Genomic DNA, 25,801 nt, shown 5'->3' on the forward strand with positions numbered 1-25,801 from the left:
CGGCATCCAGGGGGGTTAACACCAACCAATAATAATTAAGCAAGGTGATTAAACTGTTCTTGGATTGTGCTATTATCCAGTTTTCCTCCTTTTTCTCCATTGCTCCAAGAGTATATTTATGTTCATCACGTACTACTACGTGACATTCAAAGAAAGGGCTGTGATTAATTCACTTCCTCATAGAAATATCGTGTATTGAATGTGATATCTGATATTTGAAATCAACGAAATGAATACAGCCTGCCATCAGGTTTGAGAAATTTAACCGAAAAGGGGACGCCATTGGCCTTCAGTAACCCGTGCTTGTGGTTTGAGGCGACTAGCGGGATCGGGTTTTTTAGAACTTGGTTCAGCACGGATCGATGCTCGTGGTATCAATCACTGGATTGTCTGGTTCACATCGCATGTCGCTGACTGCAGCGTTAGCAGCAAGCAAACGTTACCATGTGATTTTGTCCTACAAGTGACTTTACGTGCTTCAATTTAGACACCTTGGTACATATGTAATGTATCCACGTATCTTAAAAAATTACGACCTCGTGGAATTACAAGCTATTTTATTTCTCTTTGAACGGTTGGGGTGGGTGTGTGTGTGTGGGGGGTGGTTATTTGTACATAATGATTTATGCATGGCCGATTTATGTGATATATAAGGTGTAATGTTCACGGTAGATTGTCTATTGTCAGGCGCTCTTGTTCTTTCAGAAACCGGTTTCTTCAAAGGGTGGACAACCTTTCACCGAAATCATTCACCACACGCACCAATACTTTTTTCATGTGACTTGGCTCCCTCTCGTCTAGTCGCATTATGAGCAAGTTGGCGACGCGCAAAGCGGATCGAGAACCAGCTTAAGAAGAGGAAGTCCAGTTAACAAATAGAAATACTCGTTACAGAATCATCGAAGGGATCACGTTCTCGTCCAATGAAAAGTCTCCACGTTAAAGCGTTGTCCGCGTGGTTGATGTGAGTGTGTATACTCGATCATTCGGTGTAGCAATTCACAAATTCGCGAAGTATTCAGGTAAACATTTATATGCACTCTTTGTATTAGACAAACGACAACATCACCCATTGTGAATTATGATTTATGCTTTAAACATCAACAGGAAGTAGTATCTTTTGCAGATCGGCTCATTTTACCAATCGCGTTTGCATGGGAATTTCATTGATTTGCATGCATGAAGCCATTTTATCTTCCCATCATTTGATTACCAAATCATATCGGAATTGTTTTATCAATTATATCGCAATTACATGTGTTGTTGTTCAACTTGAAACCAATGCTCATCAACGCCGTTGTGGAATACTTTATCTCACATTTGCAACAGGCATTTCGGCATGTTCATATAGCGAAACATGGTCGTCGGTGTCGTCAATCAAGACAACCACATTTCGATCTGGTTGTAGGACCTCCCAACTACAAATATATACGACCATTTGCTTGTATTCACGTATTGTAATGATCCTTTGTACATGATGCATAATCTGATGTTTCATGCAAATGAACTTATGAATATATGAATGTGATATTACTTACAAAATATTTTTTCTATTGTTTGATGGAGTATCCAGCAGTAGGCAAGCAGAATCAGGGAATGCATACTAATATATGATTGTCTGAGCGAGCAATATCAGTGCAGTGGGAAAGGATGCAATCCAAAAAACGCATGTCAGAATGTCCTCGAAAGTCAAGATGGCCACCAACATATACTCAAATGTCCACTGCAAAAAGTTACCCTTTATTTGTAATCGTTTCCAATATATCAGATGTATATCATACCCTAAAGTGGATTTGTTGCATCTTTAGACCTTGGATTTGTTGCATCCTTAACATTTTTTCATAAAGAGATCTTTGTGTGAGATTATTAATATCACACAACTTTTGCGGACAGACTTTTAACAGCTAAATAATTGACTTCATCATATTCATGTGCATTAAACGTGTTAAGTAAAGAACATATTATCTGAGACTTTCAGCTAGCCAGTTGGGATAACTTGAACATTATATGACTGGCCCGATTCACAATCAGCTAGCATTTGGCTTTTGGACCAGTAGCTATTTCGAACACTGATTAGATTGGAGGTCTCCTCAAATGTTGCTGTTTTACATTGCTTTGTAATATATCAATTAATAGCCTCCATAAAAAAAGTCAAATACAACGAAAATCTGGACGTGGAAAGTCACGTAAAACACAATCATGTACTTCTGTGATAGGTGAATGATTATTGGTCACTGAGGGGTGCAGGCTAAAACGGAACCACAGCAAAACGGCACCTGGTGAAAACGGCACCATTTGGACATAACGGAACCTCGACTTGGCGAAAACGGCTACAAATCTTATGGCGAAAACGGCACCAACTAAAATCTTATGGGGAAAACTAGTTTGTTATAAGATAATCGGATTGCATATAATAAATACATCTACTATTATGTCGGAACTATCAAAATTTAAGAACAAGGATGTATTTTTATATTCAAGGATACGATGTGAAAACTACTTTATACGGTAACGGCGCATTGAATAACTCAACTATCAGTGATATTCTGAACTCGTTACAACAGTTCATTTCTAAAAGTAACCGCTTACAGGTTCCTTTGATGAAATAAAAATGTGCTTAAACCAAATATAGCTACTGTGCCGACAGTGATTGGAAGTGGGCATCCCATAGCTGATAATCGGATTGAAGAATGTTTAGATAGTAAATACATCTACTGTGCCGACAGTGATTGGAAAGGGCATCCCAATTTAGCGTGAAAACATCGCAACCTTTGATGTTTTAAGTACATTTACTCAACTGAAATCGCCCAGTGTCAAACTCAGTGTCAAAATGAAATTGTTTTTAAAACGCACAAATGTACCCATTGTTTACCGTCGCTGAAATACCTTAGTTGTGCGTGCGACGTTAAATAAAGCAAATAACAACAACCCATTGTTTGTTAGTTTTTGGTTTTATGGGGATTTTTTTCTTTTTTGGGTATACATAACATAATAATTTTTCTGAATATACATAACATATATTATGCAAGCTTAATGATGTTTCATTTTTCATATTTTACCATTTTTATTAGACATTTCCTGAAATTGTGTCACTGCTGTTACGAAATTTGTAACATCATTTTGAAAAGAAAAAATCCAAAGATAATATTTATTTCATGTACATATATATTAAAATATCTAGTTTTACAATATAACATGGAGTTTTGAAATTGTATATTTATTGCTTATGAAAAAGACCAAAAATTCAAATGCCACATCTGTGACATCAGCCACTGGAGTTGTGACACATGAACATTGAGTAAAATTGGGTGGTGTAAAGTAAATATAAAAATATAGTTTCCCTACATTTGTTACTGTAAAGTGTAGAAAAATATTGTAGCATAATTTTTTTGGTTTGATTTTGACTTAAGTTTGTCGGATACAAACATCTGACATAAATATGCACGGATTTTGAGAATGACTCATATGTTGATATAATCTTGCTAATGTTATAATGAAATGAAATAAAACATGAGTCAACGTCATACTTTGTTTTATATATGGTGCCGTTTTAGCCCAGAAATCAGTAGCCGTTTTAGCCAATATGGTGCCGTTTTCGCCACACAAATTTGGTGCCGTTCTGCTGTGGTGCCGTTTTAGCTATAACCCGTCACTGAGTATTGAAATCAAACTAAGAGAGGTCCATTCCAACCACTGTGAGTTTGTAAGTCACTTTCCTTGGAAATGCCTATATCTGAACCTCACTCAACAAGCTTGTTAAGCCTTGGTGATATTGATAATGTGGAGTAACTTGTGATCGTGGTTGTCATTTCTTCTTCAGTGAAATATGAAAGTGCTGCGCAGCCTATTGTTGGTGACGTTGCTTGGGTTGTTGTTTGTACAACTTGTCCACTGTGAGGATGCAGTTGATGATGAGGATGAAGAAGATGATGATGGAACTGTAGAAGAAGAAGATGACGATGCAACGGAGGAACCACCAAGAGAAAAGGTATGTAATATAGGGTTATAAACATGCTGAGCTGTTGTGCTCACTTTTCACTGTGCAGGTCATATGTGCAACATTTACGTAGCTAATGATATGATAAGACCAAGAATATCTTGTATTAAGAAGAGTTAAACCCTTTGTAAAAACATTTTGAATCCTGAAGTTAGGGCACCAATAGTACAATCTATTTGCTGTGTTGTGTAGAATTTACTAGTGGTGGTCCGATTAATTGAAATAATCGAAGATTGGTCGCAATGACTAAACAACCAAGCAATCGATCATGTTTTCTAATAATCGAACATAAACAATTTTGGAACACTTTTTTGCTTTAACAATATTTTTCACAAGGTTGGTTTTGTCTGTTACATTTCATAAGCACTACCAGCTCGTTCCAAGTCAGGAATGAATTTATCTTAAAGACTTCAGCTAATGTATGTTCCTAACATACTAGTCATCCTTTAAAGGTGTAAAATTTGCAAAAGCACTTTGTGAAGTTTGCAAAAAACTTGCAAGAACTAGTTATTTCTTTATTTTTTTGTGCATTAACAAACATAACCAGGAATATTTGATAAGTAATGCCAACCAATTATTTTCGATGATTGACTGGTTGCAATGAACCAAACATCAATTATTATGAGATTGTAACCAATTCCCAATACCTTTCTTAGAAGTCACTATTATTTACCAACTGCTGATACAACATAATGACCTTAGAAAATGACTGTTATTATCAGTTTGTGTAGGGACTAAATTGGTTCAGGTTTTAACACAATACTAGTGTATTGCAACTAGGAAAGGTTGATTTAATATTTGTTCTTTGATATTTGCTTTCAGCCACACTACAAAAAACCAGAAGTCAAAGGAAGTTACTTTTTTGCTGAGCCTTTTGATAACAAAGCAGAATCTATGAAAAGGTATGGTATGACTGCTGTGTCTCAATGTTTTAGTTGTTAACGTTCACTCAATCACTTATTTTTGTTTTCAAACTTCAGTATGTTAAGTAACTACCCATCCAACCCCAAAACACAAAGGCAGCCTAACATTATGTTTGAATTTTATGAAGATGAAAAACCAGATTCACTGATATGTAGGACATTTGATTGATTTCTCTCATTCTGTAGTTGCATTGATATGCAGGATGTTTTTTGTGGTATACACAATATATGTCCATCACAGTGTTATCCTGCTAGTTCTATGTAAGTGATTCATTTGGTATCATTCGATTTCAGATGGGTTCATTCTCAGGCCAAGAAAGATGGAGTAGAGGAAGACCTTGCCAAGTATGATGGTGAGTAGGTCATGGAAATGTTTAGTCAACCAGGGAAAGGCATATAGTATGTTTAGACAACCAAGGAAAGGCATATAGTATGTTTAGTCAACCAGGAAAAGGCATTTAGTATGTTTAGTCAACCAGGGAAAGGCATATAGTATGTTTAGACAACCAAGGAAAGGCATATAGTATGTTTAGACAACCAAGGAAAGGCATATAGTATGTTTAGTCAACCAGGAAAAGGCATTTAGTATGTTTAGTCAACCAGGGAAAGGCATATAGTATGTTTAGTCAACCAAGGAAAGGCATATGGTATGTTTAGTCAACCAAGGAAAGATATATAGTATGTTAAGTCAACCAAGAAAAGGCATTTAGTATGTTTAGTCAACCAAGGAAAGGCATATAGTATGTATAGTCAACCAAGGAAAGGCATATAGTATGTTTAGTCAACCAAGGAAAGGCATATGGTATGTTTAGTCAACCAAGGTAAGGCATATGGTATGTTTATTCAACCAAGGAAAGGCATATGGTATGTTTGGGTGGTCAGGCTCATTGACTTGGTTGACACTTGTCATCATATCCTGATTGTGTAGATTGATGTTCATGCTGTTGATCACTGGATTGTCTGATCCAGACTTGATTATTTACAGACCGCCGCCATATGGCTGGAATATTGCTGAGTGTGGCGTAAAACAAATCTCACTCACTCATGTAACAGTTTCAAATTGACATGTTAAGTCAAGAGCATATAACAACTTAAATGTTTTTGTTGTCCAGGAAAATGGGCCTTTGAAGAGCCGAAAGAAAACCCACTGACTGGAGATCTTGGTCTCATTCTCACTGTGAGTATTAAGTGATTATAGCACACAAACTAATGGTAAACTTCAACCTTTCAAGTGAGACTATGTATGATATTCACTGATGATAACAGAGGGCTGACTGTAGGAGCCCTGTTGAGGGACTAACTTACCAACTGTAGTGTGAGGACAGTTTGGAGATTGAAGGTGTGTTTTGAGGTAGCTTCATGATTTCAGCTGTGTGTGTGTAGGTCACAACCAAGATTTGATAAGAACTTAGAAACTGATTATCTCTAGCTCTTTACCAAAGTATTTTAAGAGTGAGTTGTCCAATTAATTACATGTACACTTAAATATATCTTCCTGTGATCTTTGTTCCAGTCAAGAGCCAAGCATCATGCTATTTCTGCCAATCTCAACAAACCATTTCAGTTCAAGGACAAGCCCTTAGTAGCTCAGTAAGTAAATGTTGTGATAGTGCTGGTGCAACTGATGGAATAATCAGTCAATCGGTCTTTCAGTTGATCTTGCTTGTGTCACCGATTGTCGATGTGCTCTAGAACTAATCAATGTTCATTAGAGGTGTGATGATACAGAAATTTCACGATACGATACGAATCGCAATATCTTGGAACGATACGATTCGATTCGATGCATATCACGATATGCTATCTTTAGTTATTTCCTTAAAAAAGGAAAGCGTATTTTGATAGCAAGTAACAGTGTAAATTTTGACATACTTGTCAATTTCTAGTGAAAATAGTAATTCTAATACATATCACGATACGAAAAAAGTATCAATATATTTATCGTCGGATAAAGTATCGCGATTATCGATACTACGATATATCGTCACAGCTCTAATGTTCATCAAATTAAACTTTATAAAGTATGTTTGTTATTATCCCCTGCTGCTCCTATGTATGCATCAGCGTCCGTATATATGTACATATGTCCAGATTCTTGTTAACACGATATCTCATGAACTGTTGTACCCAATGTCTTCAAATTTGGTGACAGTCTACATTGGGGATTACGCAGACTCCAGTCGATTTGGGTGACCTTGACCTTATCTTCAAGGTCACCATGACACTTTGACCACTGTTCAAACTCTTGTTAACGTGATATCTCAACTAGTAAATATGTTATAGTATTTCATTCTTCTTTAGCGGCAGGGGACATTGCCATATTAGTGGCAAACACTTGTTGTTATGTTTGTTATATCAAGATATAAACGACTGATGTTGTTTCTTGACTCATACAACTGCCATGTACACAACATGCTCACATACATGCCTCAACAGGAAGTGTCCTCGATGGTAGTATTAATTGGTGCCTGTTTCATTTGCATAATGTTATGATTGTGTCCTGTTATTGTCAACTTGAGTTTTGTGGTGGTGTCACAATCGATTACTGACCTCCGATTAACGAACTGAATATTGTGAGTAATAACCAGCTCAACATTGTGTGTTCAACTCCAGACCAGATTTGATAGTTGTGGCTGTCATTTCTGAAAACATGCAGGCAGTTGGTTGTAATTATTTACAGGAGTTGTAATGTTAATTAATGGTGATTTTTCATTTGGGTTAAATTTGACAGGTGGTTGCACAACTGATGTTTGTGATTCTCTCTACTTAGATATGAGGTGCGGTTTCAAAATGGCATGGACTGTGGTGGAGCATACGTCAAACTGCTGTCACAACAACAAAAACTTGATTTGGTAAGTGAAGTCCATATTCTTAAATGTGCTTCTATGGTAAATGTTTAATGATCTTTTGGCATTATTTGTGGCCTTGGTAAATTCCTGATGCTTTTGAATCTTGTAGATATTGATTTGTGATTAGCCATGTTGTAGCAGAAGACATTTGTTACTTTAATCCAGTCTAAACTTGAACTATATCATCCCAGAATTATACTGCTTTCATCAAGTACGTTTGTAGTTTAAATAAACTTAAGGAATTTTGTTGGCATTAATGTCATGGTTTGCCTTGTATGCTTTATCGAATATTTTATGAATATTCACCAGTGGATTAATAATGTTTTCAGAAATCCTTCCATGACAAGACCCCCTACACTATCATGTTTGGACCTGACAAGTGTGGCCTGGATCACAAGGTATTGTTGCTTTGATTGTTGCTAAAGAGGAAATTATATGCACACATCTTTAATGGGTATCATGTTGATAAAAATGCATGTACAGATAGGGACGCTTGAGAACAAAACATCCTGTTCATGACCATGTATGGTTACTTATTATTAGGGCTGGGACGATACACTATGTCACGATACGATACATATCGCGATATTATACCTGCGATACGATCGCGATACGATACGTATCACGATACATACACCTTGAAAGAATGGCACAGTATTAATGATTTAAAATGATTTATTTCAAGGTATTTGTGTATAACAATAGCACTATTGTAATAAACAAGCAAGAAACTCTATCATACTCGCGTATTTGTCTCTAAATAAGTACTTTAACATGTTTAAGATATAACTGTTATGAAAAAAGGTGTATCGTTTTGTATCAACGATGCGATAGCTGTATCAAACTTACATGTATCGCAGTGTATAGATGTATCAGTTAATTTCCCATCCCTACTTATTATTGTCTTGTTTTCATGTATGATATTGTTGAATTAAGCGCAATCTCAGTGGGTTTGGTGGGATGATCACACTGACTGGTACCCTGGATGTAAGGTCGTTGTTTATAGTATCATTCACTAGATTGTCTAAACAAGATTGCGTACTGGAAGCTGTCATATAGCTCTTGTTTGGGACTTGTATTTGTGGTGAAATTCATATACTTTGTTTGTTTTTTGTGTAGCTACACTTCATCTTCCGACACAAGAACCCCAAGACTGGTGAATTTGAGGTGAGCTATAAACCTTTTTGATGATCATTCTCATTGAGCTATGTTGAAGCACATGAGTGTCAAATGTTGGCCCATCAATATCAAGGCCAAGATATTTTAGTGGATGCTTGATGTGTTCACCCATTGCTAGCTGTGAAGTCGTAGGTGAAGCAATATTGAATGGGTACACATGTTTTGGGACAGGCAATGGTTTTGGGAGTCTATAAAGTTGCATGAATAAGGAGAAAATGTCATGTCCCCTGTTATTGTTACAGGAGAAGCATGCGAAGAAGCCATCCGGCAATCTGGACAGTTACTTCACAGACAAGAAGACCCATTTGTTCACACTTAGTACGTTACAGACAATTTGTTATTTCAAATACTCACATTAAGATTTGGATGTTTGGTTTACTTGATGTGTTCAGGTGAAATTGCACGATGAGTTTCCCAAAATAAAGAATATAATGTGTCTTGATTGTGTTAATATGGATAAACCCATGTTTTAATGAAATACCACAATGATGAATTGTGATACTTTATTGATTTTCTCAGTGGGATAGCCTAGTGGTTAAAGTGTTCGCTTGTCACACTGAAGACCCAGGTTCAATTCCCCACATGGGTGCAATGTGTGAAGTCCCATTTCTGTTGTCACCGGCCATGATATTGCTGGAATATTGCTAAAAGCGGTGTAAAAACATACTCACTCGTACTTGCTTTTCTCAGCCCTCTGAATAATTTAGTGGTATGAAAACAGAAAACAATGTAGTTACCATCTTTTTTCAGTTGTGAATCCTGACAACAGTTTTGAGTTCCTCATTGACAATGCTGTGGTCAACCAAGGAAGTCTCCTGGAAGATGTGAAGTGAGTGAGTCTTGTACATAGATCAAGGATGCTGGGGTAGAGTTGATCTCAAGTAACCAACACGTTTGTTAGACTCGATGAAATGGGTTAATTGTTACAGATAAAATCCAGATAAGCTGTGCATTTGTGTGATCTGTAAAATATATTGGTGATACCAGCTGGTTTTGAACTTTTTGGAATCAGATATGAAATATGTTAAAAATCCCAATTATGTATCAACACTGGAATTCAACTACCATAAGGCCTAAAGAAATGTTGTGGTTCTGATTACCCGACCGACCCTTGAATCCTGGTGCCGACCCTATTTTTCTTTAAGCGGTATGAATAAAATAAGCATTCAGATACTATTGTTTTTTTCCTGGCACTGACAGACATCGGTCATTCTGTTAGAGAAAGTCGACATGATGGCCACAAGGTTGATTAAATAAACAATTACACATTGATAAATAAGTGTAAGTGTAAAAATACCATATAGGCTTACCAAAGGGCCAAAAATTAAATTGAATTCCTAAAGAAAAAATAACAAATGTGAATTGTAGCTTGTAACTACTCAGTTTACACATGGCTCAAAAGGTATCTGGAGCCATGTTGATATGTGATTATTTGAACATTTACAGGGTATCACTATGTAAAATAAATTGCTTGCATCCATTTCCAGCCCTCCAGTAAATCCCCCTAAGGAAATTGAAGATCCCAATGACAAGAAGCCAGCTGACTGGGATGAGCGTGAGAAGTAAGTTAAATCTGTCAGGCACTTGCTCACATCATGTCACACCCTTTTGTATTATGTGAGGGGCACTTGGTCACATCATGTTACATCCTTCTGTGCTGAGTGAGGGGTACTTGGTCACATCATGTTACATCCTTCTGTGCTGAGTGAGGGGTACTTGGTCACATCATGTTACACCCTTCTGTGCTGAGTGAGGGGCACTTGGTCACATCATGTTACATCCTGTGTTGAGTGAGGGGCACTTGGTCACATCATGTTACATCCTTCTGTGCTGAGTGAGGGGTACTTGGTCACATCATGTTACATCCTTCTGTGCTGAGTGAGGGGCACTTGGTCACATCATGTCACACCCTTTTGTATTATGTGAGTGGCACTTGGTCACATCATGTTACATCCTTCTGTGCTGAGTGAGGGGCACTTGGTCACATCATGTTACATCCTTCTGTGTTGAGTGAGGGGCACTTGGTCACATCATGTTACATCCTTCTGTGCTGAGTGAGGGGCACTTGGTCACATCATGTCACACCCTTCTGTGTTGAGTGAGGGGTTCTTGGTCACATCATGTCACACCCTTCTGTGTTGAGTGAGGGGCACTTGGTCACATCATGTTACATCCTTCTGTGCTGAGTGAGGGGCACTTGGTCACATCATGTTACATCCTTCTGTGCTGAGTGAGGGGTACTTGGTCACATCATGTCACACCCTTCTGTGTTGAGTGAGGGGTTCTTGGTCACATCATGTCACACCCTTCTGTGTTGAGTGAGGGGCACTTGGTCACATCATGTTACATCCTTCTGTGCTGAGTGAGGGGCACTTGGTCACATCATGTTACATCCTTCTGTGCTGAGTGAGGGGCACTTGGTCACATCATGTCACATCTTTCTGTGCTGAGTGAGGGGTACTTGGTCACATCATGTCACACCCTTCTGTGTTGAGTGAGGGGCACTTGGTCACATCATGTTACATCCTTCTGTGCTGAGTGAGGGGCCCTTGGTCACATCATGTCTCATCCTTCTTTGCTAAGTGAGGGGAGACTGGGTCACATCATGTCATATCCTATCCTGCCTCCGTGGTGTAGTGGTTAGAGCGACCGCCCAGAGAGCAGAAGGTCGCGGGTTCGATCATGCCAAAAGACGTTAAAATATGGTACTTGTTGGTCCCTGCCTGGCGCTCGGCATTAATGGGTACGACAAGGACTGGTCGGCTCGGAGTCAGTATAATGTGTCTGAGTGGGGTATTCATGCTTCACTGCGGCATGGTATCTCAGTGGGCTAGCACTATAAAACCAGCTTAAGTCTGGGCTAGTACAAGCAGACCCACATACACACGCATGCACATCGTCATATGAGGGAAATATTCTCAAGCACGACGTTAAACCCAATTTCACCTCACTTCACCTCATATCCTGTGCAGAGTGAGGGGCACTTGGTCACCACATGTCATATCCTGTGCAGAGTGAGGGGGACTGGGTCACATCATGTCATATCCTGTGCTGAGTGAGGGGGACTGGGTCACATCATGTCATATCCTGTGCTGAGTGAGGGGGACTGGGTCACATCATGTCAGATCCTTCTGTGCTGAGTGAGGGGTACTTGGTCACATCATGTCAGATCCTTCTGTCAGATCCTTCTGTGCTGAGTGAGGGGGACTGGGTCACATCATGTCAGATCCTTCTGTGCTGAGTGAGGGGGACTGGGTCACATCATGTCAGATCCTTCTGTGCTGAGTGAGGGGGACTGGGTCACATCATGTCAGATCCTTCTGTGCTGAGTGAGGGGGACTGGGTCACATCATGTCAGATCCTTCTGTGCTGAGTGAGGGGGACTGGGTCACATGTCATATCCTGTGCAGAGTGAGGGGGACTGGGTCACATGTCATATCCTGTGCTGAGTGAGGGGGACTGGGTCACATCATGTCATATCCTGTGCTGAGTGAGGGGGACTGGGTCACATCATGTCAGATCCTTCTGTGCTGAGTGAGGGGGCTGGGTCACATCATGTCAGATCCTTCTGTGCTGAGTGAGGGGGACTGGGTCACATCATGTCAGATCCTTCTGTGCTGAGTGAGGGGGCTGGGTCACATGTCATATCCTGCCCAGAGTGAGGGGACTGGGTCACATGTCATATCCTGTGCTGAGTGAGGGGACTGGGTCACATGTCATATCCTGTGCAGAGTGAGGGGACTGGGTCACATCATGTCATATCCTGTGCAGAGTGAGGGGACTGGGTCACATCATGTCATATCCTGTGCAGAGTGAGGGGACTGGGTCACATCATGTCATATCCTGTGCTGAGTGAGGGGGACTGGGTCACATGTCATATCCTGTGCTGAGTGAGGGGGACTTGGTCACATCATGTCATATCCTGTGCAGAGTGAGGGGGACTGGGTCACATGTCATATCCTGTGCTGAGTGAGGGGACTGGGTCACATGTCATATCCTGTGCAGAGTGAGGGGGACTGGGTCACATGTCATATCCTGTGCTGAGTGAGGGGACTGGGTCACATCATGTCATATCCTGTGCAGAGTGAGGGGACTGGGTCACATCATGTCATATCCTGTGCAGAGTGAGGGGACTGGGTCACATCATGTCATATCCTGTGCAGAGTGAGGGGGACTGGGTCACATGTCATATCCTGTGCAGAGTGAGGGGACTTGGTCACATCATGTCATATCCTGTGCAGAGTGAGGGGGACTGGGTCAGATCATGTCAGATCCTTCTGTGCTGAGTGAGGGGGACTGGGTCACATGTCATATCCTGTGCAGAGAGGGGGACTGGGTCACATGTCATATCCTGTGCTGAGTGAGGGGACTGGGTCACATCATGTCATATCCTGCGGTGCATGGTGAGTGAGGGGTAGCCTAGTGGTCTTGTCTCATGCCGAAGACCCAGGTTCGAATCCTCACATGGGTACAATGTGTGAAGCCCATTTCTGGTGTCCATCGCCATGATGTTGCTGGAATATTGCTAAAAGCGGCATAAAACCAAACTCAGTCAGTCCTGATGGTGTGGGCCATTGGACTCTGAGATCCACTATTGATTATTTACAGGCCACTGTCATTTAAATATTTGTAAAGTATTTCTGAGTGCAGCATTAAACAAAGAGTTAAACAATTACATGCTTATTACATGTATGTGGGTGTATTGTGTTCATTCCGTTATATCTCTGATGTTTTCAGAGGTAACTACAGCTATGTACAAACTTTGAAATATTTTGTATTTTTTCAGAATTCCTGACCCTGATGCCTCCAAGCCCGATGATTGGTAGGTGCCCGGGGTTTCTGTCAACCAGATTTAAGTTGTGATCCCTCCATAGAGTTACTTCTGTATTTAAACAGTGACTGATGGACAGACCATGAGACGAGCAGGCAGACATTTTATGAGCTTTTCACATAATATATATACTTTTATGTAGAGTAAATGTCATGCATAATGTTATTATATATTAGCAATTCCTTATGGAATACTGAGAGACACTTGTTATTTAACTTGCTATTAAAAATATAAACAGCAGTGTCGTGTGAACTGGACATATTTAGCAATGTAACTCGTTCTTATGGCATTATAAAATGTAGTAGACGTTTGCATGTGTCCACTGGACATTAACCATATCAATTCTGAAAGAGATTAACTTTATGGACAGTGAATGTTGAAAAAAGTTTAAAGGTAAATTGACAAATCTCACAAAAAAGTAAAACATATATGTCACCTTCCACAGCACTGATATCTCACCAGTGACAACACCTGGTTTTGTAATCAAATAAGGGTAACACTGCATTGAAATTATGCCAAGGCTCTTCATAATCTCCAAGACATTAGAACTGTTATGGACAAGTGAAGATCCGGGGTAGAATAGGTCTTCAGCAACCCATGTGCTTGCCATAAAAGGCGACTATGCTTGTCGTAAGAGGCGATTTAACGGGATTGGGTGGTCAGCTGACTTGGGCACATGTCATTGCAGATTGATGCTCATGCTGTTGATCACTGGATTGTCTGGTCCAGACTCGATTATTTACAGACCGCCGCCATATAGCTGGGATATTGCTGAGTGTGGCGTAAAACTAATCTCACTCACTCACTCACTTCTTAGAACTGTTATGTAGTTTTTTTGCACTGTAGCTAGAGATGGCACTTTTTGTTTCCATGCCTGGTACTCGATGTGAAGGGGGTAAAACATAGTGTAGTAGTGAGTGTAATGTATCATTTGTAGACTGAACTACAGTCTCTTACAAGCAGCCATATTTACTAGCAGTCAAACATGCTGGCATGAACTCACTTTACAACTGAAATAATCTTCAATATGACATGAAACACCATTCCACTTCAGGTCACCTTTGAAAATATAACGGTAATGATTAGCTTAGCTTTGGACCGTTTTATTCTGTGGGACTAATGTACTATCCAAAATAAGAAACATAACGAAATATGTGAACACTGACATCTGCTACATAACCAAATACTGATATAACCAAATAATGTAATTTTTGCTGCGAATTGTCAACTGACAATACTATCTGTGAGATGTGTTATTTATGAATGTGTATGTTACTAGGGATGAGTCTGAGCCCGAGATGATCCGTGATCCGGATGGAGTGAAGCCTGATGGCTGGCTGGATGATGAACCCCTGTTGGTGCCCGACCCAGCTGCAGACAAACCTGAGGACTGGTGAGTAGGGGTCTTTGTTGTTTGTTGGCTGCTATAGTGCTTCTGTTGACTCTAATGTTTCACTGTGCAAAAGGATCGGTGGGGTATCTAAGTGGTTAAAGCGTTTGCTCGTCACGCCGAAGACACGAGTTCGATTCCCCACATGGGTACTCTGTGTGAAGCCTATTTCTGGTGTCTCTTTCCCCCTTTTTCTTGATATTTAATTATAATTGTCATAGAGCAGTCTTGGCAATATGATTTCTGTAAAGTCCAGTTATTTATATAAATGTATAATAGTAATTGAGCTAAGAATTGTCCTTAACATTCATAAACTGATAACATTAATATGGTTTGAGAATCTTCAACAATTGTGTTCCAGGGATGACGATATGGATGGAGAGTGGGAGGCACCTCTTGTTGGTAAGTGAAGTTCGGGAATAGAATCAAAATTCTTGGATGATGAAGTGTTTGAAAGATATGTCCTGTTTTAAAATCAACAAAAGTTGCATAGCTCTTTGTCATGTGTGTTCTCTTATTACATTCACCCCATGTGTGCTGAGCATAACTTTCTGTCATAGTAATTGTATACATTAGTGTGTGAGTTTACTGGCCAATACATAGTTTTACTCCCCTCAGGCTTCTAACTAGTGGCTTAAGTTGAAGACGATGTATTGAAATCCTCTGTATGTTCATGGGGCACAGGTGTCACAGACGTCCCAGTTTGCTGTAAAGAGTTATCTCCCTTGTGCATGCAATACACCCAATTCTGGTTCAGTCAATTATGTTTGTAGGTATGTTGGAATCATTCCTGTGTTGTTCAAGCCTACCCTCCAAGCTTCACACACTGTCATAGTAAGTGACTAGGGCAGTGTGAAATGTGTAATCAAAACTCACTCACTCCCTCTATATGTTTTCCAGATAACACCAAGTGTAAGGAAGCCCCAGGGTGTGGAGACTGGCAGCCCGAAAACATCAAAAACCCCAACTACAAAGGGAAATGGTCTGCTCCAATGATAGACAACCCCAACTACAAGGTGAACTTGCTCATGGAGTTACATAGTTGGCGCTTATACACTGAAAACTATGGTCTTACAATGAATTCATCTCAAATTATCTGCTTATTGTTTTCCTAGCTAAATAGAAACTAAAAAAGAGCATGCGTGCTTCATATTCCCAGCCTCATGACACCTCATTAAAAATCCTAAATGTAAGCATGCAGCTTGTGTACGTCTTATGGTTGAAATTGTCTAGGATTCCATACCCATCTCAGAGCCCTCATATAGATGCAGCATGAGAGATAGTTTAATAAATTTATGGACATCTTTAGGACGTTTTAGAGGAATGTCCTAGGATATATATTCCAAATAGAAACCCTGAGTAATGGTAGTTTATTAGCATTTCAGTTGTGATATTTGTGGCATCAACAAAATATATCAGTGGAGTTCCCAGGCTGGAAAGTTTATTGTTGATAAATAGCTTTTAACATGATTATACAATGTCCTCCATTGCCACCAGCTGGCCGTGTCCACGAATTTGGCTCTCATGTTGTCATAAGATAGCTGCTAGCTAAAGAGGCATTAATTCACTTGCATAATCCTGTGATTAAGTCAAAAGCATGTGTGTTTTTCTCTTCAGGGCATCTGGAAACCACAAGTCATTCCTAACCCAAACTACTTCGAAGACGTGCAGCCATTTAAAATGACCCCCATTGTAAGTACCTAGTGCTACATCATAGCAAGGTTCCTGAGTAACATTTGTTAGAGCCAACAGTACTAGCATACACCTTGTCATTGCAACTGTAGCACACTTGAGTAAACTGGCATCTATCAGCTGATATTTTACTGCACTGAACACATATGTCAAATGTCACAAGTCTGCAGGTTATTACAACTGCTATACTAACGGACTTGACCGTGTTGGCGGTACACCTGAACGTTATACATTATAATAAAGAAGTTGTATGGCCATTATACTTTCCCTGTTGTTCATGACACCAGCTTCTCTTTGCCACTCAAAGAAGTTAGTTGGAACTTATAATTGTGGCTATAGGTACAGTCACAGAGTAGAAGTGGGGTGTATTTATTTGTTAACTAGAGAGTATTTCAGCCCTCAAATGGTCATGGTCTTAGTAACATTTTACAGCCAATTCTTATTACTGTTGTAATAATCTGTCATGTCTTTTATGACTTAACTCCACCTGTTTGTTTTAGAATGCTGTCGGTCTGGAGTTGTGGTCAATGAGTGATGGAATCGTGTTTGACAACTTCCTCATCACAGATGACCGAGTTGTGGCAGAGGAGTATGCAGAACAAACATGGGTTTTGAAAAATATCGAAGAGAGGGCATCCTCTTCTGCTGGGGTAAGGACGCAATTTCTTTACAACAGTTGGGCAAATCTGTCATTTGTACATAAAATACCCAAATCTTTTGTCCATTAAGTTGTTACATTGTTTACTAGTTCATAACTATTCATTCTTATAATGAGAAGCCTAACTGGAAAAACTATTTATATAATGTTTCAACAGACTGTGACAACATCTTCCCATTTGTTCCTAAAACATGATAGACTTTACAAACTGTGATAAAGACTGACAATTTAGTTGGTAATTAGAGCGGATATTGTTGACAGATTTTCCCAACTCTTCCATTGACATTATGAATTACTATTTCTGATTCTGTCTCCTTAACTTTCACAGTCATGTGAAGATTAAAATTTGCATGAAAGCTTATAAGTAGTATTATCGAACAAAATTGTAATTGTTATTACTGGCCTGTAATTTCAAAATTTTAAATTATATCATATCCCCCATATTGTGAAAAAACCCATCTTCCTCTACTTTCAGCGTTCCGTAGTAGATGCAATAAAACAGGCCACTAATGAACGTCCGTGGCTATGGGCAGTGTTTATAGTGGTAGTTATCTTGCCCATAGTCCTTATTGTAGCCTATTGCTGTATATCAAAGGTAAGACATGTGTTGCCACTTTTAGACTGTCTGCATGGCTAGAGGCTTCCCTCACTCCAGCTCAGGTTACTGCTGCACAAAGGCTTGACGTTAGGGATCTGTTGTACACTTTCATGATCTGTATGTACCTGTGTTCAGATACAGGCAGTCCTGACATGAACAAAGGTGAATGAACAAATTCTATCAACTTGAGTGACAAGCTATCACTGTCATATCTGAAGTATTGGTTATGACAGTCGTAGCTTGTTCAGCTTGTGAAACATGACAATGTTTCTACTTTCAACTTGAGCGTTTGTTCTCATTTTCGAATCAGTTGACTTAGATTTGATGATCGTGTAGATCAGCTGAGTATCAGCTGTTCGAGCCTCTAGAGCAGCACTGACCTTGGCACAATATTTGCATGCTGTAAGATACCCAGTTGACAATCATGTCCACGTTACACAGGGATTTTGGACCACACTGAAGTCTGCGGCAGATGACCGCCCGTGGCTGTGGGCCGTGTATGTGGTGGTCCTCCTGATGCCTATCGTCCTGCTGTCTATATGCTTGTGCCCTAAATCAGGGCCTGTCAAGGTAACAGGCTTCTCCTTGTCGTAGATCACACAGAAGAGGACAGATTGTTCCAGGGTCCCTGTAATGTTGTTAATTGACAGTGTGGCTTTGAGCAGCTACCAGGGCAGAAGTACAACATGGGAATATGTCAAAAGTTGGAGGTTCCATCCGCAGGTTTCAGACTCACACACTCACAGTATGGTATATGTTACAAAAAGCGTTCCTTTGAAACCATGATTAATTTAATAACCCAAAATTTACCCTGGACAGCATCACTGGTAGGTACAGTCCAATGTAACAGAAATTTGCTCTACTCTGACAGTGTAGGTTTTTTTAAAAACAAAAAAACCAAATACTTTTTGGACAGATTGTGTGTACCCTGTTAGGTAGATGAGTGTTCAAGTGTCTCCACTGAATGTAGTCTCAATGTGGTAGGTATTTTGTATAGTCCTTCAGCTATAGTCAGCTGATCATCCTGATCAGGTAAGTGTAACAGGCAGTTGTTAGATTTTTCGTAACTTGCTTATTTACTTCAGTTTAATCCTGTACGTTCTGTGTTACAGTAAACTAGGGACATGTTCTAAAATAACCATGAAAACTTCGAGTTGATGGAAGGGACTTTGAACTGTTCTCCAGTTTACTGTACGGCAGTTGTGATTCAGATTAGTTGTGAAATGATCTGTCCTGACTGTTTAAATATGACATCTGTATGTGTTGGTTTCTAGATTTGATGACTACCTCATGCAATTTAACTTTATTTACCAGCTTTTTGTTCCTCAGTGGATTGGATGTTGCAAATCTTGTGTTAAATTCTAATGCACTTGCTCACTTTTTTCAATATCTTTTTCATGATTGTAAAAATAACATTCATTACTTTCATAATTTGTAGCAGATATACACTCAACAAAGACATAGTTTGTTGAAATTCTAATTTGTAAACTTGGATGTCTTTATCACACGATTCGAGACATGTTTAATTAATTACATAATGGTTGAGGAGAAGTATGAAGGTATTATATTCATAGTTACATATGACACCATATCCCATAGTATCCATGACAACTTACATCAATGATCGTAAAGTAAACGAATGTTTTGTTGAGTAAAGTGTTCTAAGAGTTGATAACTGTTGGATTGTTAGTCGTATACTGATATCACACGCTTCATCATTTCAGCCTGAAGATGTAGATGCCCAGAGAAAGAAAACAGACGAGCCATCACCTGATGATGAGGAGGAGGAGAAAGAAGATAAAGCAGAGTCCTCTGGTGACAAGAAGTCAGTCGGACCAGGGGGAGATAACAAAGGGAAAACATCAAAGTCAGATTTAAATGCAGCAGCAGTAAGTGGATGTTTACTTTGAGATACACATTCAATCAAAAACACTGTAACTGCACAGTTATGGCCCATTAGGTTTTCTGTGGGCCTCCCTTTTCATAGTCAGGAATGACATAAAATGACATAAAATAATACTGGCAGTGCACTGATATTGAAAAACTGACATAAGTAGGTCCGAGTGCAGGTCTGCATAGGTGGTCAGTGCCTCGTATGTGTATGGGCAGACTGGGTTCTCTACTTGCCTGACAGAACGTACATGTATACATTTCAAAATATGTTCTAATGTCTTTCTTATAGAATTATGCTGAGAAGTTTGTTGTAGTTTGAAGAATAGTAAAAAGTGGAAAAGCGGCAAGTTATTTTAGCTGATGTAGCAATTGTGAAGCTACTTCGTCAGTAACCCACAATGGACTACTGATGGAGATTCTCTGACAACAGAAGGCTACTGTACATACATGTTATGAAGGGATAGTTCCTATTTCCTCAGACTATTTCCTTGTGTATTTGTGGAAGACTAGAGGGAAGAAGAATATGAGTTTATGGCCTTCGAGGTTCTGGTAGAGATACGGTTGTTATGTGTATTTTACCTCTTGTCTTGAAACTGTCAAACTTCTGAATAGGCATTTACAAACTTACATGAAATTGTTGAGATATGCTGACTTAGCAAAACAGTGTTCTTCCTTAATCGCTGATGTATGATGGCTGTTTTATAGGATGAAGAAGATGATGGTGATGATGAAGATGCAGATGAAGAAGAAGAAAGTGATGAAGTGAAAGAAAACAAATCTAGCTCACCTCAGTAAGACCTTTCATTATGTTGAGCTTCATTTATTGTAAGCATTAGTTACTGAGAGTAGCCACAATAGATTTGCTGAATGACTGAAAGGTTATTTGCTTAAGTGGTTAGTGGTTTTAAGGCACTATTTAGTATGTTGAATCACTCAGAGTGAATCTATATGTGTGTGAAGCCTCTTTCTGAGGTCCCACGCAATGATGTTCCTGAAATATGGCTAGAAGATGGCAAGCATCCTGGTCACTCACTCACTCGATCACCTGTGGAGATCCGGGTTAGATTTGGTCTTCAGCGAATCCATGAGGCGACTAATGGGATTGAGTGGTTGTGCTTGCTTTCTTAGTTGACACATGTCATCGTACCCCAACTGTGTCGATCAATGCCATGATGTTGATCACTTGATTGTCTGGTCCAGACTTGATTATCCACAGAAAGACATACATATAGCTGGAATATTGCCCAGTGTGGCATTAACAACAAACTAAAACCAAAAAAACACACACTCATTCCACTCCCTCACTTCATCATATTGTTACTTCATAGTAACATGAAAGCTTCCAAAACCTACAAGATGATAGAGTAGACCCTCTAGTTTTGTGATTTTCTGACACTGTGTATTGTTTTCAGGAAATCTCCAAGGAGGAGGAAGACCCGCAGAGAATAAATCCAAGTCATGTAACTATTTTATGCATTTTACTGTGTACAAGGACTGAGTGATGCCAAAAGCTTGAATGTGACTATGCCTGGGATCTCTTTGTGAACAAGTCAAAGTTCTGGAAGTACTGGTAGGAACCCCTGCCTTGACCTTGGCCTTTGTCGTGACCTGTCTGTCATGTCAGCAAGATTACTCCAATACAAACAGACCTGTGGGATAAAGTGCCACCTCAAACAACACCTACAGTAAAATGTATTAAACCTATTTGTCATTTTTTAATATTGAAGTTACCTGTTAGAAAAAATTAACGGATATTTTTAGCCCTGTTCAATTTGTATGAAGAATTCTTGAACTGTCAGTATGTGTCCAACTGGGACCGATTTACATGTTGTCTCCGGACTGAAATATCTGGATGAAGTGTTCAGTGAGAGCTGTGTATCTGCTGCAATCTGGGTGAGGCATGCTTACAGCTGCCATCTGCAGCATACTATAGCTGCAAGATACAGACTACAGCTGCCAGCTGCAGCATCCATACTACAGTGACCAGCTGTCAGCATGCTATTTACAGTTACTGAATGCAGCACTGGACTCCCAAGACAACCTGACACATCAAACTTCCATCCCAGTGACAAAGTGTAGGTCGTTCATGTCACTAATGCTTAGCTCAGTTTGAGATTGTTTTCATTTTTTTAATGAATTTTTTTAAAGATTACTGTATATTACACTTTTAAAATCAAATTAATAATACAGGGTACAATTTGTATTTTCCAAGTCAATAAAATTCAAAGATAGGGGCATCAGCTGTCATGGATGAATCACACATTTATTATATCCTTTCAAAGACCACCACTAGACACGAGTTGTGTGAATGTTGTACAGTGTGGAGTCCTTGTGAGAATTCTGTGCCCTGATGTTTCCGTGTACACCCAGGAGATGGATGTCCTTGTGTCAGCAGACGGCATGAACGCCTGGCCTCCAACGTTGACATGTTTCAGTTGCATTTAGAAGCTGTAGCTCAAAGACGGGATTGACCTATGGATCTCAACTTCTTTACTTCAGTTCATAGGATCAGTAAGCACACAGTGCCAAGGATCTAGAGAATACTCTGTCTTGCAATAAGACTTGCTTAAAGAAGGAACTAGGATGCTTTGGAAAGAAAAGAGGTTGAGTCCAAAAGTGAATCCCGGTCTAAGGTCCTGAGTTGTCCAGACATCTTGTGCCCCATTGCTGTTGATTTGTTGCCTGTCTGTAAGTAGAGGTTGGACACTGTCATGTACATATTAACCCAGTGTGATATTGGTGTGTATGAGATAATAAATGGGAGATCTGACATATGCCAGCATGTGTGTTAGGATGGACTCGCACTGTGCAGGCTTCCCTCTAAATCATAAGTGTATTTCAGAAGCACACTTAACAATGAAAGTCTGTCAGTCAATGATATAACACTAATAGTTTCCCTAATTAACATAGGCTTATGATGTTCTTAATTCTGAGAATCCTTTAAGAAAAGGGCTCTGGTCAGTTACTTCCTACTGAAATTTTCAAATTTGCAATAATCAGTAGACCTACATAGACCATGAATCCTGGGTCTCAGATTCATTCAAGGCACCAATGACAGTTGGTAGAACTTGAAACGGGTAACGCCGAGCTGGAATAAATAAATGTGATTTTGTCACAGATTATGCCATCCAAGAAAAGCGGCTTCTCATAAGATAGTGGTTTGCCTTGGTTGCTTGTGAAGTGATGTCATGTACTGGGTAGTTGTTCAATTGTAGATAGATCATACTAAAGTCATTCCCTTCACTGTGTACTGTTAATACTACAGTATTATGACTGTATTGCAGGCTTTCCTGCCACCACACTTGACATAGCATTGTACACAAGCCATCGTGACCCTATTCCACCTGAAATACAGGTAAATGCCCTCGTTAACCACAAAGCTCAGATTCACAGGTGCATCATCAGGTGGTCAGTCATGATGAATCCAGTCATTAGGAACAATCACCATGTGACAATGACTTGTAGTGAAATATTCATTTGGTAGTTGAAGAAGACACTTTTTGTACATTAATAACTGTGTGGTAAAGATGTGTTTGTGTGGATGTGTATTGATGTTAAGAACCGAGCAAGTCCTACCGTGTGTTACAGATATTTTCATCCTTTGTTATAACATCAGTATACCTAAGGTAATACTGATAGGTTTGCAAAATAACATTGTCAAGGGTTATTTTGCCAGTGTTTACCATTTTGATTAGATGTCTGTAATTGTTTTATTGTCAGTATCTTACACGCTGTCTGTATATTTTGTTTTAAGTCATGATTATTTGGTTTAGTGAAAGATAACAATGTTCAGATCTATGAAAACATTTCTTAAGTTGTTGAAAACTTTCATAACTTCCAGGTATGTCTGTTTTTTGTTTTGTGCTTTCACAGGACAGTCTTTCTACATACACACGTCTTGGACAACCAACGGAATTGGTACATGCAAGTTGCATTGACTATAATGAATCGTTATAATACTTTCTCATCACAATATTTGACATGTTCTGTATGTTAAACAGTATTTACACGGCTCCTAAACAGTTTTCTTTTGCACAGTTGGGACAATTTTCTTCTATCCTGTTTTTGTTGCTGTTTTGTGTATTTGATTGTTTTCATAGGCTTTTCTCCTGAAATCTGAAATATAAATTGGAACCAAATAAGGCTGTCCAGTGTTTAGAATGGCATTGTTCAGAGATTGAGAAAGGTTTCTGAGACACAGTATTCACATGATACTAATGAGCAAGATCAGGGTACACAACAGTCTGGCAGAATCTGTTTTCATTACTGTTCAATCCTTGTGATTGTTGTAAAACGACCACTTGAAATACAGTTTGGAATTTGTTATCCTTGATCTGTTGTTTTATAATTGAGTTTGAGTTCTATTACATTTTTAAGTAAATGTCTTAATTAAGGTTTTTTTCAGCACTTTCTTTTCAGTGGAATTCCACTAGGGCAATATAAATCAGAGATATAGTAATACTATAATTGGATTTTGTTTTGAAAAATGTAATCAGAAATTAGAACTTAGTTTTACATGATAACTATTGGACGTTTTAGTTGGCTTCGTTCAGCAGTATATCCAGATCTTCCGTACTCATGAGTCCGTGTTCATCTGTGCACAGATGATGTGATGCGGAGGGAATCTTCCCAGTATGATCAAACAAGATAATGATGGAGGTTGCATCACAAACAGTTTGGGACAAATACTTTGATTAGAAAATAATGCGGAAATTTGAAATTTCACTATAATTTCTCTTTTACCTACAACTTTGAAAAGATGCAATATGATATCCACCCAATCGGTTGTATGGTACACGTTCCTCATTCTGAATTGCTCGCCAGGTTGTGCTCTCATTGATGGATACGAAGCTGATACTACCCACAGTCCTGGAAGTTATGTTTTGTGTGTGATAAGAGATGTTAAGAAAGCAATTTTTATCCTATTTGGAAGTTACCCATTGCCTGTTGTCATGTTGTACTATTTAATTACTCATAATCATGTGAGAATAAAAAAATGTTTACTTTTCATGACACTGTACTTGTCTTTTCGAGGCTTGGGAAGCTGTGCAGAATTGTGTCCCTTTGATGTGCCAGGATTTGCAGATTGTGGCATCAACACTGTCATGACAAGTACAATTGATGTTTTCGCTTCACGAAGTATTGAATGCCACTAGAAGTATCACATTGGGGTTTTCAACAGCATGCTGGCACAAAAGTGTGATCCATCTCAGCAGGTGGATGGGTTTAACAGAAACCCTGACCAGAGCTGTGGCCTGGTGAACAGAACATGTCTTGAAAGTGAAATGTCGTGCTTCGATCATCCATGTCTTGTTTGTTTTGTTGATTAACTCCGCACTCTGCAATATTTCAGGGGTCTGCAAATAATAGTCTGGACCAGACAATCCAGTGATCAACAGCATGAGCATATATCTACATACTTGCTGAAGGATGACATTTGTCAACCAAGTCCGGGAGCCTGATCACCCGATTACATTAGTCGCTTCTAACAACAAGCATGCTTGCTGAAGACCAGTTATTACCCGATTGTTATGGGTCAGTTTCCATGTCTGCCATTATGGGGCTGAACTGAGGACAGGTCAGCTCAGGGCTGGTATTTGGTGTTCATGTGAAACTGTAGCATGGTACTTCTGGGATAGCATCATGAAGGCAGCATAGTTTGAAGTGGTACATGCACTGACGTTTCACTACATAAGTTAAAAGTTTGTCTAAAATGCCAATCAAACATCTACATAAGTGCAATAATATTACATGCAACCTAAAACCCTACTTCACCTCACTTGTTTGCACA

The 25,801-nt window shown here is 39.3% G+C and overlaps 1 protein-coding gene across 4 annotated transcripts; it reads left to right on the forward strand.

The window, feature by feature from the left end:
* Positions 1 to 915: 915 nt before the first annotated feature.
* LOC124252655 (calnexin-like) lies at positions 916 to 25,018 on the forward strand. 4 transcript variants are annotated; one of them, XM_046686316.1, is made up of 22 exons: positions 916 to 1,022; positions 3,821 to 3,988; positions 4,820 to 4,899; positions 5,215 to 5,273; positions 6,033 to 6,097; positions 6,434 to 6,510; positions 7,691 to 7,772; positions 8,099 to 8,167; positions 8,889 to 8,936; positions 9,191 to 9,266; positions 9,699 to 9,777; positions 10,436 to 10,510; positions 13,735 to 13,770; positions 15,059 to 15,172; positions 15,531 to 15,571; positions 16,070 to 16,185; positions 16,787 to 16,861; positions 17,362 to 17,511; positions 17,995 to 18,114; positions 19,842 to 20,006; positions 20,716 to 20,801; positions 21,423 to 25,018. In XM_046686316.1, exons 2-22 carry the CDS (start codon positions 3,827 to 3,829, stop codon positions 21,457 to 21,459), a joined length of 1,812 nt encoding a protein of 603 aa, XP_046542272.1. In that variant the 5' UTR covers positions 916 to 1,022; positions 3,821 to 3,826; the 3' UTR covers positions 21,460 to 25,018. The 4 variants fall into 4 exon arrangements, with proteins under 4 accessions (XP_046542272.1, XP_046542270.1, XP_046542273.1 ...); XM_046686314.1 differs by lacking the exon at positions 17,995 to 18,114 and adding an exon at positions 18,559 to 18,687; XM_046686315.1 differs by lacking the exon at positions 17,995 to 18,114 and adding an exon at positions 18,559 to 18,687 and having other exon boundaries at positions 940 to 964.
* The last annotated feature ends 783 nt before the right edge of the window (positions 25,019 to 25,801 follow it).

The sequence above is a fragment of the Haliotis rubra genome, unplaced genomic scaffold, assembly GCF_003918875.1.
Source record: "Haliotis rubra isolate DU_JTF1 unplaced genomic scaffold, ASM391887v1 Scf520, whole genome shotgun sequence".
NCBI lineage: Eukaryota > Metazoa > Mollusca > Gastropoda > Lepetellida > Haliotidae > Haliotis > Haliotis rubra.

What these genes read in the sequence shown, in the direction of transcription:
- LOC124252655 (XM_046686314.1), top strand. Translation starts at nt 3,827, where the DNA reads ATGAAAGTGCTGCGCAGCCTATTGTTGGTGACGTTGCTTGGGTTGTTG. An exon ending in GACAAGCCCTTAGTAGCTCA is followed by an intron (nt 6,511 to 7,690) that starts GTAAGTAAATGT and finishes CTCTCTACTTAG; the next exon opens with ATATGAGGTGCGGTTTCAAA. An exon ending in AGTGTGGCCTGGATCACAAG is followed by an intron (nt 8,168 to 8,888) that starts GTATTGTTGCTT and finishes TTTTTTGTGTAG; the next exon opens with CTACACTTCATCTTCCGACA.